Here is a 20,017-nt window from a genome sequence, read left to right on the forward strand (position 1 = left end):
GAATTGACCATCATCCCCATCCCCGAAACACCAACCTCGTCCCCGTCCCCGCGGTGAATAAGGGGAGGGATTTTCCCTTCTTTGTCCCCATTTCCAAAAATTTTCCCCATCCTCGTCCTCATTGAGGATACGGCATCCCATACAATTACTTGATTTGGTAATGTACTATGTGGGTTAGAATAATGTACCTTATGCTCTAAAATAATGTACCCTATGAGTTAATAAATGTATTCTTGTTAATTTCGCATGTATTCATGAACGGCCCGACACTTGATTTGGTAATATAATTTGTGGGTTATAATAATGTACCTTATGCTATAACAATGTACTGTAGGGATAATATTTATGAAATAATGTAATTTGAATATTATAACATAAACTTTTTATAACAAAATAAAATATTTACAAAATAGGTTAAGACATATCAATATCAATTGTTCTTCCTAATAGTCAATTACCACTATCAAATTGACACAAAAAATTGTCAATTACCACCATCAAGTTTTCCTTCCAATCATTCAATCCTGTATTTGTTTACTTATGATGCAGATAGATAATGTACTATATACACCTAATCTTTATGCACACAAATAATGTACTTTATGAACAAAAATTATGTACCCTATGAACAAAAATTATGTACTTTGTGCACACGTAAAATCATTGTTGCAAATTTTGGAGTATTTGAGTTGTTAGGAATTGTTAGATCATCCCTATAACCTTCTTATTGTCCAATCAAAACCTCTTCATCTTTAATTGGAACCACCGACTGAAGAACCTGAATTCCAAATGAAATTGAAAATCTTGTTAATCATAAGCCAAACATCGGCAACAAAGAAAACACAATCAGATATTTATGTATATATAACACAAAAAGTATACATACATATATACATAAGGTCATTCTTCAACATGCTTCTATGGAATAACATACATATTACAATACTAAAAGCATATCCAGAGCAAACATTCACTTTCTCATCCCGGATGTGCTAAGACTTTAGAGAAACGAGTAATAATCCCTAAATTTCTGCTTGAATAATTTACTAATAACCTGCTCTAAAACAACATATAAACAATGAACAATATTTTTAAATTTCTGCACAACAAAATGTACAAATAAAATCATGCATAAACATAATGTACCCTGTGGATTAAAATAATGTACCTAATGCACATAAATAATGTACCTTAATCAGAAACACAACTTTTAAATCAGAATGCACACAAAAATGATACATTAAAATAATGTACCGTATGTATTAAAATAATGTACCTACCGAACATAAAGAATGTACCACAATCAGAAACACAATATTCACATCAGAAAGTACACATAAATCATGCATTAAAATAATGTACCCTATGGATTAAAATAATGTACCAATGCATATAAATAATGTACCTACTGAACACAAATAATGTACCCGTATCCAACCAATTAAACAAACCATAGACACAATAGATCAAAGTATTGCAAAAGACAAACTTGAAATTGATTCAACATCAATGGGAGAACTCAATTCAACATCAATCAAAGCATTAACATCTCTTACAATATATAAAAACACACAATATATATCAAAATAGCGTATAGTTGAAAATATACTTTATCAGTATTGTTTGAATTCCTAATCGCAATGCATGTTTAGAATGAGATGTTTACCTTCAAGAAGCTCCTGTATTGTGCAGCAATGAAGTCTGACCATCGTCTTCCTCTGTGTTTACAGTAGCAGAGATAGGTGTTCGGAGAGGAAAAGATAACGTCCGAGAGGTGAAAGAAGCAGATTTTATATTAAAAAAAAAAAAAAAAAAGATGCGCGACGTTTGTCGCGCATCTAACGGCGCCGTCTCTCCTTTGGAGAGACGGCGCGTTTTGGGCCATGGTCCACCCAACTTGGCTGGACCATGGTCCAGGCAATAACAATTGACCTAATACTCTGAGATTCATTTGAAATATTAACTCTTAATTAGTTAATTTATTCGTGCACATAGGCAATTAGTGGAATTTGTGCACTCCCCTCAAATTTCCTCGTGAGTTCTGATAGAGTTGGTTCCCGCCTTTACTGTTGTGCAAGCTGACTGAGAGATGGTACGGCACGGCGGGAAGAAGGAAGAGAACGCTCCTCCACCGGAAAACCCGGAGGTGGAGGAGCGGAGGAGGCTGAAGAAACTTGCATTCTCGAAGAGGATGCTTTCAGAGACACCTGTGAAGGCGGCGACAGCGGCTGGGAATGCTCTGCAACCATCCAAGACAGTGATCAAACATCACGGCAAAGACCTAATTCGCAAGTCTCAGCGCAGCAAGAGCCGTTTCCTCTTCTCGTTCCCCGGGCTTCTCGCCCCCGTTTCTGGTGGCAAAATCGGCGAGCTCAAAGATCTTGGTAGCAAAAACCCTATTCTGTACCTCGATTTCCCTCAGGTAAGACGCGTACATGCATTTCGAAAATATCATGATTGCCAGAATGCAAATTAAGCAATTAAAATTACTCAGTTAGCTAATATTTGCATTTTCTTCGTTGAATTCTCAAATATAATTATGATGTTTTTTATATTTACTTTAATTAATGGTTTATTTATTTACATTTGGTTATTAGTGCTTTTGTGTTTGCAAGTTAAGATAAGGAATAGTACCGAAATTTCTTACTGAGTTAAGTTTGATTGGTGTGTGGATACTTGTAGGCGAAAGGAGAATACTTCAATGCGGATGCCAACAAAATTCAAATTGTTTGTTTAAATTATTTTAGAAGGGCTTAGGTCTTTTATCTTGTGGTCAGCATTTTAGTTAAAGACTTTGGGTGTTTAGGTATCTAGCTTGTTACAATCTAGAATATGATTTTGGTTGAAGAAACTTAAGCATATTAAATCTTAAACTTTCCATTTTGTTTGATGATGAAATGATTTATGCTATAACATTCAATAGGTTGGTTATATATTAGAAGAGCTTTTGTAGAATTTAATTCATAAAATACTCCCTTGAAGGAAGAATTCTTGTGCATGATAAAGTAACAAAAAAAGGTTGGACCTAGTGTAAAGACTTGGGGAAGAAAGGTGCATCTAACGTTAACCATGTATACTAAGTAATTTTTCTGATGAAGATGATCTCTACTTGCAGTTAAATAATGTGTTCCTTACTGTCTGGTTGACTAGTCAGAAAGTTTGTGCTTTGTGGCTGAAAGTTTTTGATTCACCCATGTGGTTTTAAGTTCAATGCATTGCAGATAACATTGAAAATGAAAATAAAGAAAGAAGCGAATGGCAGGCTAAAAGTTCCCTTTCTTTTTTGTTGCATTTCTAACTCCAATTTGTTTAATGGGGAGACAAGTTCATAGTTGTGGTGGTTAATTTTTCATGTGCAGGGCCAAATGAAGTTATTTGGGACAATTGTTTATCCAAAAAACAGATATTTGAGTCTGCAGTTCTCCAGAGGCGGGAAGAATGTAGTGTGTGATGATTACTTTGACAACATGGTAGGATTTTCACTCTTTCTGGAAGTCTTTGTTATTCCCTGCCCCACTTTACATATTTATTAGAATTATAGGAAATTGACATTTACCAAATAGTTGTAGTCATGCATATTTTCCTGCTTGTATGGCCATGAACTTAGAGAATTTTCACAATTATCGTGCTATTTTTTTTTTTTTTTAACATATCTAATGTTTGAGAAAATGAAAAGAAATTGTCTGCAGCTAATGGCTATTTCTTTGATGTAATTCAACTGATGAAAGGATTTGTTTTAATACTAATTAGTTTTTCCTTCTATTATATTCCTATCATTTTGTTGACTTATTCTGTTATCTTCTTTGTTTTTTAGATTGTGTTTTCTGATGCATGGTGGATAGGGAGGAAAGATGAGAATCCAAATGAAGTGCGTCTTGAGTTCCCCAAGGAGTTGAATGTGGTTAGTCCCCTGTTAAGTTTTTTTCAATTCCATGTTGTTTTGCATGACAAAATTTATTTTGGGTTTACTATGCCTGCTGTTGCCTTGTACTATAGAAATTCTTGATGATATTTGTTCACTCCAGCACCAGAATGCGGAATATGATTTCAAGGGTGGTGCTGGTGCAGCATGTAATGGAAAAGAGGGGATTAACAGAACAGGGATAAATATTGCAGAACAAGAATCTCCTAAACATGAACAAGAAGATGATTCTACAGAAGATCAAAGTGATGTCAAAGAATTGTTTGATATAACTCCAAGTCGGCATTCGGCGAGGACAGCTAAAAAAACATTCAAGTATTTTTCTTAACTTATTTCCTTGTTTACTTTTTCTAGTATTGATCTGTATAATGATGTTGCTTGTAACTTTTAATGCCAGCAATCCATTGTGGCTTTTTGTCAAATGATATGAAAGTGAACAGAATTATAGGGCAATAGGGCATGACTGCAATATAAGTATATAACTGTAACTTGTCTATTTATATTAATTAATACAGTGCATGGATTTTATGGAATGCATGAAGACCACATAAATAAATATAAGTAAATAATATGTTAAAAATGATAATTGCTTTGGCCATATTCATTTACTGGTAAGGAAAGATTAGAAAGAACATGCCAGTTCTGGATTTCAGAAAAAGAAATCTTACATGTTCATGAAAGACTGACATATTGCAATCGTTATACCCTGCACCACGGCGCACATAGCACTGTGCGCCCCGCGACTCCCAAAACGACGTCGTTTTGGTAAGTTTTTTAGGGAGTTGACGTGATTATGTGTATTTGTTTATACAATTATGTGTATTTATTTATGCAATTATGTGTATTTTTTATACAATTATGTACATGTTTTTTATACAATTTTGTACATCCAAATCAGGAAATTAAAAAAAAAAAAGTATGTGTATTTTGTTATACAATTATGTACATTGATGTATACAATTATGTGTATTTTAGTATAAAATTATGTACATTTTTAACATGAGATTTTTTTTAAAGAAAATTAACCGCCAACACAGGGCAGCGAAATTTCAAAAAAAAAAAAAAAAAATCTGAAACGACGTCGTTTTGCATCAGGGCGCACAATGCAATGCGCGCCCTGGTGCACGATATAAATTGCCGACATATTGCTGTCATTACTCCTGATATTATAGTTAAGGGCCCAAAATTAGAAGGCCCAAAGAAAAGTAAAGTTGACAAACAGCTGCTGTAAGCAACTCTTAACATTGATTCTTTAGTTGAGATTTTAAAATTAAATGTGGAATATGTTTCCTGATTACTGAAATTGCTATTGATTAAACAGAACCTTTCTTCTATAAGAACATTTGTGGTCAGTCCTGTGAAATTAAAGCAGATGAAAAATTAGCTATGAACAGTTTAGATGTACTTGTTTATGAGAGGATCCCTCATGTTCTTCTATTTGATTAAAACCCTTACTGTTCATTACTGTTGCTGCTTGACTTGAGAGTGTCTTAGTTTTGCAGATGCTTCTTCTGGCGAAGATTTTGTTGTCAGTGATGCTGAAACTTCAGATGAAGAGGAACAGAAAGTTGGTGTTAATCATTCAAACAGGAACTTTACTTCTAAGAATATCCTTTTAGTACTTATTAGTTTATTAAATAGTTTATTTGTGCTTTACCTTGCTCCTTTATTAAACCCTTCCATTTTCCTTTTCTACCTAGCTCTTTTATCATTGCGTTATTAAACAGTTGCTTATTTTCCCTTTAACTAGCCCCTTTGTTAATCCCCTCGTCAGCTCCCACTCCCTAAATGAAGAAAGAAGAAAAAGGAAAAGAAAAAAAGAAACACAAAGGAAAGCAAAAGCAATATGCACAAACTTTCTACTCACCTGAATACCTGATATGTGACTGGTTTTTTTTTAACGTAATAAGAAAAGTGTCATCTGCCACTGGCCAACTGCTGAATGTTTGTTCCCTTAAATATCCTCACAGAAAGAAAAATTGCCTGCTGCAGTCTTTGATGTTGACAAGGATGTAGTTGTTCTAGATCCATGTGCTGAGAAAAGTACACCTGGTGCCAAAGTAGCCTCTACATCCAAGGAGCTTCCTCACAGTAATCACAGTTCTCTTGTTCAAGCAACTATATCTACTATGTTTAAGAAAGTGGAGGAGAAGGTATTGATTCTCAGCTTCAACCATAGATGCAGAGTTTTTACTCTGTAGTAAAGAATGATTAGCCATTTTTTAATCTCCAACTATATGCTGTGGTTGCTAAACTAAAACTGCATAAATGCCTGTGATTGATATATTAGATAACAACTCTTGCATGTTAGAACTTTTCTGAAGTTTATCTTCACTATGGAGTATATAACATTCCATCAAATACAATCATTAAATTGTCTATATTTATCCACATTTTCCATCTCCAAGCACATACTGTGGTTGCTAAACTGCTACTCACAGAAGACAAACAAAAGCCATTTTGCTAAAATAAAACTGCATAGATGTCCCAGATTGATATATTAGACATGAACTTTTAAATGCTAATACTTTAACTGAAGTTGGCATGTAGTATATGCTCTGCTATCAAATACTATCCTATATATATGTATGTATTTATGTATGTATGTTTGTATGTATAGCACCTATATACTCTGATATTGTAGTTATTCATCCCCTTTGCAAAGCACAAGCTCCATAACTGATTTGATTGGGCACCCAGATCTCAAGGAAATCTACTAAGTGGACATATGGATAGGACTATTTCTGATTAAGCATGTGCAATACAGCAACCATGAAACTGCTTTCTAGCCTAACTCATGCAAAGTTTTAACTTATAGGCACCGCCTGATATTGATGATAGGTTGCAACTCCTATAAGTCATTGGCACAAGTCAGCACAGGCTGTTCATAGTATCTTATGGACTTATGATAGAATCTCTAAGGCTTTAATTTCTAGAGTCATTTAACTAGCCCCTCACTTCACCATGATTGGATAGAACATGCCACACACATGTATTCTTGCAGTGATGCCATTATGATAAGTCGTTCCCACTTTTAAAGAATTCAGTTCTCCATTTATTTTACATCTTAACTAAAGATTAACTTCAACTTATCAATATAAATGTCTCCAGAAATCTATGCTAACTCAATGCTATTCATCTTTTTATGTTTAATCATTGCATTATTGTATTATGTTAGACTATAGGTATCAATCCATCTATTTGCTCTATGCTGTTGTTGTAGACTTGCAAGAGCTTATCCTTCCATCTTCTTTTGTTTGCAGAAGGAGCTTACAGATCTAAAACAGAAGATTGTTCATAAGAATGTGAGATCTTTTCTAGTCTTTACTGTTTGATTAAATCTTTTTACTTTGCACACCAATCTTTCTGGTCGGAGAAATGTTACAGCTTTGTGGATTTCTTTTTTGATCTTTTCCTGGGAGCGTTTAAGTTCCTGATGTATAAGAGGTTGATGCTTTGCAGGTTGCATCGTCCAAGAAGAAGGGGAAAGTGGGTGAAGAAACTAAAGCTGGTAGGCCATATTTTTGCTCACATGCTCACTCGTTCTAGTAGTTATAGCATTTTCTGCATTATGGGAATTTATGCGATTGCATCTTAAAATTGTTGGTTCTATAACAGTTTTCATTTCTCTGGTCTCTAATTTGTGATAGCAGTGTATAACTGGGCTCAAAAGGCCAGATAGTTTGGGTCAACCCCTTTTTGAAATGTTTGTGGAAACATGGAAAGATAAAGAAAAAATGACATTACTTTTGCAGTGTCAATTAAGTATCTGGATGACTTGCCCAATATGGGATTGGTAAGTCGATTATGGAATTGGAAATGTATTTTTCAGAATGAAAATTGTAGCGGTTCTTTTCACCCTAAATTAAATAAAAGAAAGTGATTGTGTGAGAAAAGGTAGTATATATTTTACCCTGTGAGACCATTGTTGTTATGGTTTCTCCATCTAGGTTTAACATACGAATTAAAATCCAAGTTTTTTTATTTTGAACTTTGGTTTGAAAGTTGCTTTCATAAAAGAAAAACAGCTGTCACCTTAGTGTTTCCGTAGAAATAGTAAAGTAGGTGTTAAGAGTCCCACATTGATAAAATAAGAGAGAATATATGGGTTTATAAGGCCATGGGTTAGACTAGCTAATTGGTTGGATTCAATCTTTTAGTGTGGTTTGACCCATGTGCATTATAGCCCAATTGAGTGACCGTAGCCCAATCTTTGATTACAACAGTAGGGATGGATGCAGTTAGCATAGAAGGGTATAATTAAGAATGATTCCTGTTTGGGTTGCATCAGTTCAAATTGCTTTTACTTCTTCTGGATCTTACTAGCAACTGCACAAATAAACTTGTGTTTCATCTTCCAATTAGAAAACGTGTCCCCTTTCAAAATTTCACCACTTCACATTTTTGTATTTGATGGAGAAGTCAAGTAAATTCTTTTGGTATATCAAGAATGAGATATTTGATGTTGTTTCAATGCAACACATGAAATTCCTTTCTCAGATTGAATTTTGTATATTTCCAAGACCAGTTGGATTCATCTCTAAGGCCTCATCAGTGCTTTGACTCTTGCACTTTCCTTAAAACTGTTGATGAAATGGTTTGTTATAGAAATTCTGATTGTCTAATATTTAATCACCAATAGCATAACAGCTTCATTTCAATTCTACATTATGAGTTTCGTATTACCAAATTTTTTTGTTGTAATCCATGAATTGTAGCTTTACTTGAGTTACCTATGCTTGAAGCAAGTTCTGAACCTGAATGCTTAAGAGGTTACATTTTTTTGTCTTGTACCTGTTATATTCTCTCCTTTTAATTTCTCATGACCGATTCACTGTTCAACAATATGGCACTAAAATTCAAGTAACTAAGACCTGTTGTAGCCTTATAGGATTTTGAGTTTTCATTTTTCCTTTAAAGTTCACTTTTTTATAGTTAATATTTTGTTTCTATTTCTTGTAGGGAGACGGATGACAACAACAAAAAAGCAGCTTGAGGTCCTGCTATTTTCATCCTTGTTCCTTATTCTTTTGGTTTCTTTTCATAATATGAAGCTGACTTTTTTAGTTTATTTTTTTAATCTTAGGTCTGTATAGCAAAACCATGCCTTAGTGTCTTTTCTTAATTTTTTGCCATAAGGCCTCAAAACCTTCAATGGTTTGCATTAGGTGGAATTGGAGCTAATAGCTTTTGGAGTGCTAGATGTGACAGAATATATAGAGAAACTAGGTGAATTCTAGAATTGGAAATGAAGATATGCTTTTATTGCTAGTCCAATATATAAACATAGGAACAATACAAAAGCATTAACTTGTAAAAACACTAATCTAAGAAACTAAAACTATGAAGAGGAATCACAACTAAACAATGAAACAATGTAAGCTAAAGGAAATAAATCTATTAGGGCACAACTTAAGGTGGAGCTTATTTGGGCCAGACTGTAAATGGACCTCAAGTAGAGCTCAGCCTCTCGAATTAGTAAAGTAGTTTTGGGAGAGGATGCCCAAGGCCTTGTGAACATTTAATTGTGTTTTTCCCATGGTTCTAGACGCCGGCTCTTGTGCGACTTGTTCTTGCCTTGGATCTCAGCCACCCCATTTTAAACCATCAGAACACTATGCAAATATCCAAAAGTTTGTCATCTTTATAGAACTTAAACTTCATTGGAGAGGAACCAACAACTTATTAAAAATTTATCAGTTCATATTGATTCCTCTAAAGTTAGGTATTTTGGTGGCTCTGCCAATCCATCTGTCATGGCATTGTGAGGTTGTTACTCCTGAGTCCTGATGGTGCATCCCCTGTTTTATGGAGGCTAATTCAAGCAGGCATTAAGTACGCTAAAGGATTTAGTACAGGAACTTTAACTGGCTTAACTAAATTTGTTTATGAAGTGTAAATTGACTATAATTTTGTAGAAAGCATGAATAGCTGCAAGTCTATTTCCCATCATGTGGCAAAGTTGCATATGCAATTTCTAGTCTGAACTCTAGCAAATAGATTCGCTGTGGTTGCACATTAAAAGGAGAAAAAAAAAAAAACAGTTGCAAATGTGTTAAATTCACATCAAGAATATATTAAAGTTTGCTCTTTGAGGGTTGAAAATGTATATTGTAATTTGCATTTACCTGGCATCTAGAGGGTGCTTTATTTTACTGATTGATTAGTCGCACAGATATTTTTTTCCTTTTGCTAACTTTTAGATGCTAATAACTTATAGCTTATTTTTGTGTTGTTTTCTCAAGCTGAGTGTTGTCTTTGAGTACTTTGCCTCCTTTCAGCAAGATTTGAAATTTAATTGTTTTAATGGGTCCAGAGGCTGAGAATACCTTACTTTTCTTATCTGTTAAAAATTGTTCAAATGGCTGCATAAAGTCTTGTCAGAGTAGACATTATTGATAGATAACACTAATACTTCTATAATTGTTAAGCTCTTTGCAATTTATTGCTTACCTGAATGGCCTCAAATTAATTGTTCTCGTGATCGTAAACGTTGCAACAGTGTTAATTCTTGAATGCGAGTTGGCTGTTTTTGAGAGTTTGCTTGGGCCCAGTTCGGATGAGCTTATTTGGTCTTATCTACTGCTATAAGCACTTCACCAACTACAAAGAAAGGGCACTAAAATTACATATATTCTTTCAGTTACAATATAGCTCTATGTTGTCTGAATCTATCCTAAAGTCTTAACAAATTTCTGGAGTTTATGATAATTGTGGTGCTTTGTAGACAGACACAGATTCTTCTTTCAATTTCAATTCCTTTCATCAGAATTATTGTCTAGCTTGGCTGTTCCTAATTGCATTATGAGGGAGCAATTCCTATGCAAGTTGTTCTGTATTTAATATATCGAGGCACAAACTTCTATCTGAATGAGAGCCTTTTATATACCTGAAAAGGATTGAGTTTCTTTTTGATGTACTCTGCAGGCTGAAGATGAAGAGATAGAAGAGTTCTCCAGTACATCTCAGGTTGACTACTTAATGCAAGATTGCAAGATTTACATTTTAATACTATAATGGCATTCATGCATTGGTTTCTTATGCAGTAGTTAGGTAACATGGGAATGAAATGGATTAAGGAATGCAATGAAGGGAGAATTAAGAGTGTGTTTGGTTCAAACATTGGAATCAGAATGGTAATGAGAATCAAATACTTGGTAATGGTAATGGGTTCAAGTAGGAGTCACTTTGTTTGGTAGTAAATAGGAATTGAAATCAAAATTAATAATTAATAATTAATTAATAAAAAAAAATATATAAAAATATTTAATACATATGTTGAAGGAGTTGAAGGAGAAAACGCTATACTGTTATTTACACTTCTTTAAACAAACAAGTACACTGACTACAATATATAGGCAGTAGAAGGAAGACTAAAAAAGCCTAGGGATACTAACAAACACAAGAACATAAACAGGCACAAGAAATAATAAAGGTACAATAAAACACAATAAAATCACACAATGAATCTCAACATCCCCCCTCAAGCTGGAGTGTGAATATCAAAAGCTCCAAGCTTGTTACACAAATATTCAACTCTGGGACCTCTTAAAGCTTTGGTGAAGATGTCAGCCAACTGATCATTTGTACCCACGAATGAGGTAACAATCTCCCCGGATGTAATCTTTTCGCGAATAAAATGACAATCGACCTCGATGTGTTTTGTTCTTTCATGAAAGACAGGATTGGATGCAATATGCAAGGCTGCTTGATTGTCACACATCAGTTTAATAGGCCCTTTCATGCAAAATTTTAATTCAGTTAGGAGATGCTTTAACCGGATTAGTTCACATGTTCCCAAGGCTATTGACCGATATTCAGCCTCTGCACTTGATCGAGCCACCACATTTTGCTTCTTACTTTTCCAAGATATTAGGTTGCCACCAAGAAAAACACAGTATCCTGATGTTGATTTTCTATCCCAAGAGCACCCAGCCCAATCTGCATCAGTATAGCCAATAATCTCTATATTCCCATGATCCTTGTATAAAACACCGTTCCCGAGAGACTTCTTGATGTATCGAAAATCCTAATGACAGCCTCCCAATGATATATCGAAGAATCCTAATGACTCCTTCAATGTTTGCAGTGGTAGTGGTTGGTGGTAATTTTGAGTGACGAGAAGAGGTTTTAGAATTTTTAAGCGTAGGATGAACAGTAGGGCCACTGTTCACTGCGAAAAATCAGGCCACAGATGGTGGTTCTGATACCATGTTGAAGAAGTTGAAGGAGAAAACGCTATATTGTTATTTACACTTCCTTAAACAAACAAGTACACTGACTTCAATAATAAAGACACAATAAAAGCACAAAATGAATCTCAACAACATATATATACACATACATATATGTGTATATATATTAAAATTCCATATTTAATGCATGGACAATGGCCTTTTTTTTTTTTTTTTTTTTTTACTTATTTTTTATTTTTGATTCCGCTGTTCAAAAGTAGAGGAATAAAAGTTTAATGAGTTTTGTAAATACTAAAGGATTTGAATCCAATAGTAGGATAACAAAAGTAGGCAAACAAACATGGTAATAGGTATCAAAACTCATAGTAGGGTGCAAAAGTCCCCAATGAAACACCACCTAAATTAATTTTGTCACCTTGTAATGCAATGATGGGGAGCCTTGATGCAAAGCAGTGTTGTCACTATCTGACCTAGAGATCACTAATTGGAAATAGCCAAAAGCAAGGAAAGGCTACCCTGCGGGTAAAGGGAGCTTTGTGCCCTGGACTGCCCTTGTTATTTTGATTCATTTCTATGGGTTGGCATCAGTAACAGCTGACTAAGGTTGTGAAGTAATCTCTATATGCCCATATACTTTTATTTTAGAAGGCCACAAAAAACAACAGAACTTCTGCAACTTTCTAATGTCATTGTCATTCTCTACTTCCACCATATATCCGAGGTCCTTTCTGCTCTCAGTTTTCTCATCATGAAACATAACATCTTGTATACTTTGTTTGGAGATTGAAGCCTAATTTTCTCTTCATTCTCCCCTCCCATTTGGGAAAGGAAAGATATTCGGTAGGATAGAAGATTATTTTCTCCCCCATTTTCTTTCTACCTAAACTGGAGAAACTTAAAAAATTTCTTCTGATTTTCCTTTCCCCATTTCTCACTCATCCAGACAAGTAAATATTGTGTAGAGCCCAAATGATCAGTCTTGTGGGTATAAATTTATGCGGAGCAATTACTATTGTATGATAAGTGATGCAAGAATTTCAATTTTATGATATTTACCCATAATAATTGTATTCTATTATATACAGGATATGGACATGGATGGAAGTGATGAAGATTGGACTGCTTGAGATTTTTTCTGCCATTGCTATGATCATATGGTAAACATTGGTTTATATTACTGCGGTTTACAAATTAGCTATTGGCTTCTCAGAGAATAGATAATAGTGCAAATATTGTCTTTCAAAAGCTTTGTAGACATTAGGGAAAAGTTACAGAAATTGTTGTCATGCTTAGAAAGAGGATTGACTTTCAGGAATATTTTTTGATTCAAATCTAATATTGTGGCTATGGGATTCTATTTGATAGTCATTTCACTCGTTCTCTCTGTTGGTTGTCTGATACTATGATACTATTATTATTGCTTTTGAGCTTTACTATACATTTATTTGGGCTTCGTTAGTTTATAATGCATGATAAGAATATAAATTTGATCGAAGTATCAACTCGAGTAGTTACTCCCTGTACTATTTCAATTTAAACATCAGATATTGATATTATAATTGGAGAATACTTCATAATTTGTAGGGCCATGCTTGAAACTTTTTAACTAAAGATTGATCTATGTTTTTAAAGTTAAAAGGTTCAAACCTCGTAAAATAAATTTATGAAAAACTATTACAATATGAGTTGAGTTAGTATTCTTGATTACAAAAATGGATTTTTAGCATTGTTTTTGTACTTTGATCTTAATGCAGTACTTTATTCAATTGTGGATGTCTACTATTGTGCAACTCTGATGATAATTTCCTAGCGGCTATGAATTGGTAAACTCCCTCATTGTAGTGACCCGAATCTGGTTGAAGTCATGGCGTGTAAAAAGGCTCTTAAGCGGTTGAAGGACTATGGAATTCCAAAAGTGGTGGTATTTTTGGATTGCCTTGATATGTGCAATGCTCTTGCTTCTTCTCACATAGATTATTCTTATGTGGGCATTGTACTTGGTGAATGTAGACCGTTGGCTTCTTCTTTTATTGTTTGTGATTTTAAATTTATCCGGTAATCTTCGAATAAGGTGACGAATTGTCTTGCGGTGAGAGCTATTAGTCATGAAGCTCCCTATGTTGGGAGGGCTCTCCGCCTGAGTTTATTGTTCATCTTTTTCCGATGATTGGTTAATTGAACTTCTTGGTTTTGATTTCAAATAAAAAAAGACTTCATTTTCATTAAAAACTCTACAGCCGTAAATGTACATACATTAATAAATTGGTTATAGAGGTGAAGTTTGGTATAATGTTTAGACTATCCGCGCCTTTGATTTTTCTCTCCCAAATTAGCGAACGAATTGTTAAAGCTTGAAGAACTTTTAGTAAATTGTAAATTGTGAATTCTCTCTAAATTTTATTTTGCCCTCAGAAAATTGTACAATTCGTTTGCTAATTTGGGAGAAAAATCAAAGGCGTTGGTAGTCTAAACATTATACAATGTAAATTTCTTGTTTTGCCCTCTAATTTGACGGCCAAGTCCACGCCTAACTAACGAATGATCGATTTGACTTAAAATCTAATAGTTGGAAGACCAGTTAGGATTCAATTAAAAGTCATAGAACCAATTTAAAAAAATTTCATAGTCGAAGAACCATTTTGAAAATTTCCTCTTCAAAAATATATACATTTGTTGCATAGTCATTGAAAGAGAAAATAATTTTTAATAAATGAATAAATTATATAAAAGAGAAAATTTCAATTTTGATCCACTGACTATTGGAGTTGTGTTTAATTACAACACTTACTTTCAAAAATGTTAATTTAATACATTGACTATGCAATTTCTATCAATTTTGGTCACTCCGACCAAATTGCCGGCCAAAACTCACTGAAAAATTTTAATATGTCAAATAATGAAGATATTTTAGTCATTTTACTCATTTCCTTTCTTCTTCGATGATCTTCTCCCTATTTCCGGCGACGAACAACCTGCTACTACCTCTCCGCCGCGGCCTCACGCAACTCCATAGCCAGAAACCTGGAGAAGTTGTCCGTTCCAGAAACCTCGGAGTCCATAGCCAAGCAAACGAAGTTGGAAAAGATGGCCCGCGAACACTTTTTTTTTTTTTTTTCTTGAAATACGTCTTCAAACCAGGCAATTGCGCGTTGTTTCCAGATGTAGATGACGACGCCATCAAACTATTACTCCCCGCTGTGTTGATCATTCTTGAACTTGAAACAATCACTCTCCCTCTTCTTATCTTACGTGCTCAAAACACACACTAAAATCATCTAATTCAGAACTGGGTTTCTCTACAAATTTCCTGGGTTGCCTATAAAATTTTGAGTATACTTTTTGGATCAAGTCTATGCACACGAGACCATTCTTACAAAGGGCAAAGAGAACTGAGAAGGGGGGATGGACGGTTAAGATTGACCTTGGTACATTTATTCTTGTGTGTTTCTTTCGTTTTCTACCTCTTTAATTTGTGTAGTAGTGTGTTGAAGGAGGGTGCGGTTGAGATTCACGTTCACTGTCAAAGGTAGTAGCAGGTTGTTCGTTGCCGGAGAAGAAAGAAAATAAGCAAAATAACTAAAATACCTTCATATTTGACCTATTAAAATTTTTCGGTGAGATTTGGCCGGCAATTTGGCCGGCGTGACCAAAATTGATAGAAATTGCATAGTCAAGGTACTAAATTAATATTTTTAAAAGTCAAGTGTTGCAATTAACACAACTTCAATAGTCAGTGGACCAAAATTGAAATTTTGTGTGTTTGGTTCATTTGGTTTATACACTACGAATGAGAATCAAAATCATAGTTAGTGTTTGGTTGATAACTTTTTAAAAACATAACTATGAGTTTTGGTTGCCTCTTCAATTAAAAATTCTATTCCCTAATTAAAAAAGTGTATCATTCCGTTTTATTAGTAATCTAATTTTTATGTCTGGATTAGTATTTTTAGATTTTTGTTTTGATTTTTTTTTTTTTGTTTATATTGATGCTTTGGATGTCATTATATTATGATCAATTGTCTTGATTTTTTGTTTTTGTACTTTTAAAACATTTATTCCATTATAGGGTCGGCTACTACTCGTTGGGTTTGGAATCCCAGTTAGGGGTGTGCATACTAAAGGTACCAAACCCAATTGTTATACCGTGCACCACGGTGCACATAGTAATGTGTGCCCCGCACCTCTCAAAAGACGTCGTTTTGTTAAGTTGTGTGGAAAATTAACACGACGAAAACATATGTGTATTCAGTTATAAATTATGTGTTTTCAGGCATAAAATTATGTGCATTATGTTATACAATTCTGTACATTCGAAACAGGAGATTTTTATCCTTTTAAAAAAGATTATGTCTATTCAGTTATAAAATTTCGTATTTTCAGGTATAAAATTATGTGCATTCTATTATATAAATCAGTACATTCAAAACATGGAAATTTTCAGTTATAAAATTCTGTGTATTTAGGTATAAAATTCTGTGTTTTCAGGTATCAAATTCTGTATTTTCAGGTATAAAATTCTATGCATTCTATTATACAATTCTGTACATTCGAAACATGAGTTTTTGTTTTTTTTTAAGAAGTTAACAGCAGACACATGCGAAAAGGCCCAATTCTGTGCATTGTGTGCCTTGGTGCACGGTATAATTTGCCTACCAAACCTGCTTCCAAAATATGAGATAAGTGGGAGAGCTGAGATTAGGCCAGTAGAGAGTTGCTGAGCCCGAATAGGTTCTTTCACATTTAGTAAATTTCTTACCTCCCCACTTTCATGATGAGACAGATATGAGAGATTGAGATATGTTAAGACAGATATGATTGATTGAGATATGAGATTGATATGAGTTCCTCCAATAATACTATTGCAATGATATTATATTTTCTTGAGGTCGGGGGTTTTGATATAAAAGACTTACATATTGATTTTGAGAAAATCTTCCACTTTGATGTTTACTTTTTCATATGAGTATAAACGGAATGTAGTGACTGTTTTATCATTCAAGTTACTTATCTTGATGGTTCAGATTTGCTTTATATTATTTCCATTTACTTATGTTATCCACTTTGAGCAACCCTTTCTTATTCACTCTCACTTAGTTGTCTCTTTGCATATTTATCTATCTAGTGGGTACTTAATATTTGTTCAAGCATGAGTTAGTTGTGTCTATATATATATATATATATATATATATATATATATATATATATATATATATATATATATATATATATATAGGGTTGCACTCAGGTGCGAATAAGTGTCCAGGAAGGAATACGCGAACGAATCAGCACGCAACACGTGTCTAGATCTAATAGCTTAAAAAAATGCGGTGACATTTTCGTAAATAATTGAACATCGAAGTGCAAGTAAAATCACTTACAAGTGCATCTACTTTCACCTATAAGTGCATGTAATTTTGTCTTGTTAACATTCACTTCCCGCAAACATTCATGCACCTGGGTGCACCTACTTATAACTATAGGTGCAACTGCTTATAATTATAGGTGCACCTACTTTCACCGATTAGTGCATGTAATTTTGCCTGGTTAACATTCATTGATATGAGTTCAATGGGTAGTAATACCCCTGAAAGCCATCCGCAAACGTTCATGCACCTAGGTGCAACTACTTATAACTATCTGTGCAACTACTTAGAACTATTGGTGCAACTACTTATAATTATAGGTGTACTTAGTATTGATGCTCAGTGTAAATTTTTACTTGCACCTATAATACATTTTACATGCACTTGTAATACATTTTACTTGCACTTCGATGTTCAATTATTTACGAAAATGTCTCCGCGCTTTTTTTTTTTTTTTTTTTTTTTTTTTTTTTTAAATCAGTGTTTCTCATCCATTAGATCTGGACACGTGGACGAACAGAATCCATTCTCATTTCGCACCTGGGCGAAGCATTCACACCTGAGTGCGATTATATATGAAATTATATATATATAGGTCCGGTCCTATCATTTTATAGGCCCGGGGGCGTAGCAACAAAAATGGACCCTATATGAAATTAATATACATTTGTATAATTAAAATTTAAATTAAATAAGAAAAAAATACTAATGTCAAATAACTTGAAATAAAATTCAAAAGTTTTAACAATTTTACATACACATGATAACAATTCTAGATGTTTTCCTTAATCCAAAATAATCAATAACTGTATCAGTGCGTTTATAAATAAACAATTATATATAGTTTATAAACAATTTGAAACCAAATAAGCTTATACGCAATCACATTATTATTATAATAAATCATAAAATAATAATTATTAAAATTTTAAAATATAAAAACAAAACTTATGAACAAGAGTAGAGCATTGTAACACCCCCGATTTTACCAAAATTTAAAAGCTTGAACAAGATACATAAAACTAAACATTAATCATTAAACAACGGAAGCAACGTCTAAACACGGAGGTGCTATGCCACACCTATATCAAACATAGGTGCACAGACAAACTACTAAACAAACCACAACAGCTAACGGTTAAACTAACTAGGCTCACAGGCCATAAACAACTAGAAAAGCATAAGGAGCTACACTAGGCTACTACGGTCCACAAGCGCGCTCTCCAAAGCTACTCAAAACCTGTAAAGAGATAGGGATAACACCCATCAGCGAAATATGCTGGTAACCCTCCAATATGCGTTAAGTATCATAATATATAGATATAATCAAAACCATTTGAGACAGAGGAATACATTATATATATCATTTTAAATTCAAGAGAGGAAACATCAATAGACTCATCAATTCACTCTCAACAAGGACCACATGCCAACATACTCAACAAGGCAATAGAACAACAAACGACATACTCAACAATGGATACTACCTACCATACTCAAGGTAGGGTTCATCATAGACCTGCTCATAATCAATAAAGCGAGGTACATACTCACAACATGTTCCAAGCCCACATAGGACATAGCCAAATTGAAGCATACATCAAAGAGTCATCTCAACGACTCGAATCATAGTGGACCAGTGTGGAGGACTCCAAATCATCAAACACATACCATAGAGTCATCGCAATGACTAGGACCGCAACCCAATGGAAACAGATCTAGCAACTTTAAGTGTATACACCCCCTATTGAGATTCCAAGCTCAACGGGTTAGTTACTATCTCTGGCAGCGGGGGTAAGTTTCCCAAGTTGCCCACAAGCCATAAGTATCCAAATGGCAATCCGGAGCTTTAAACCCACTACCGGATCAATTCACACATAAGTCCCCACACTGTCCACTTTATCAGCTCAATCATCTCATCACATCCAATCCATCATCTCACAAGAGTCAATACACACGGAATCTAGATATACGACAAAGCATAGATTCCACACAAAGTGTGTACAACAAGGGATAAACTCAACAATAGCTTAATCACGGGGTAATCAATGAAGTACAATCCACAGAATAATCAACAAAGTACAACATTTGTACAAGATCACATCAAGGGATTCGTTCGAGAGGTTTCAATGAAAGACATGAAACGATACTCAACAACAATAATGGACTTCAATCCAATCAACAACATGATTGGCAACACAAGTTGCCAATCCTCAACAAGAATGGACAAACTACGCATACTAGTATCAAAGACATCATGACTGGCATGCACGTCAAACGGGTAAACCAAAACGGTTCCAACGAACCTCCAAGACTCACATAAATCTAACGAATCACAAAGTTGGACCATAAGCACAATTCAAGACACCAAGTCTTATCATGGATTCCTAAAACATCGTTCTAGACATACGAAACATCAAGAAGACACTCAAAAGCTCAACAATCCAACAAAGGGAGGCCAAAGCATCAAATACCAAAGGGTGGAACCACGGTAAAAACAACACTTGACATGCCACCATCAATGTACCCCACGGTGG

At 34.3% G+C, this 20,017-nt stretch overlaps 1 protein-coding gene across 3 annotated transcripts; it reads left to right on the top strand.

Moving 5' to 3' along the window:
* The first annotated feature begins 2,008 nt into the window (after positions 1-2,008).
* LOC109193633 (DNA-binding protein RHL1-like) lies at positions 2,009-13,493 on the top strand. 3 transcript variants are annotated; one of them, XM_019344487.1, is made up of 11 exons: positions 2,009-2,422; positions 3,360-3,470; positions 3,815-3,901; positions 4,026-4,237; positions 5,417-5,529; positions 5,891-6,075; positions 7,186-7,227; positions 7,385-7,433; positions 8,885-8,919; positions 10,850-10,891; positions 13,203-13,493. In XM_019344487.1, exons 1-11 carry the CDS (start codon positions 2,090-2,092, stop codon positions 13,242-13,244), a joined length of 1,251 nt encoding a protein of 416 aa, XP_019200032.1. In that variant the 5' UTR covers positions 2,009-2,089; the 3' UTR covers positions 13,245-13,493. The 3 variants fall into 3 exon arrangements, with proteins under 3 accessions (XP_019200032.1, XP_019200033.1, XP_019200034.1); XM_019344488.1 differs by having other exon boundaries at positions 5,417-5,489; positions 5,893-6,075; XM_019344489.1 differs by lacking the exon at positions 7,186-7,227.
* The last annotated feature ends 6,524 nt before the right edge of the window (positions 13,494-20,017 follow it).

Source organism: Ipomoea nil, unplaced genomic scaffold, assembly GCF_001879475.1.
Source record: "Ipomoea nil cultivar Tokyo-kokei standard unplaced genomic scaffold, Asagao_1.1 scaffold1900, whole genome shotgun sequence".
Lineage (NCBI taxonomy): Eukaryota > Viridiplantae > Streptophyta > Magnoliopsida > Solanales > Convolvulaceae > Ipomoea > Ipomoea nil.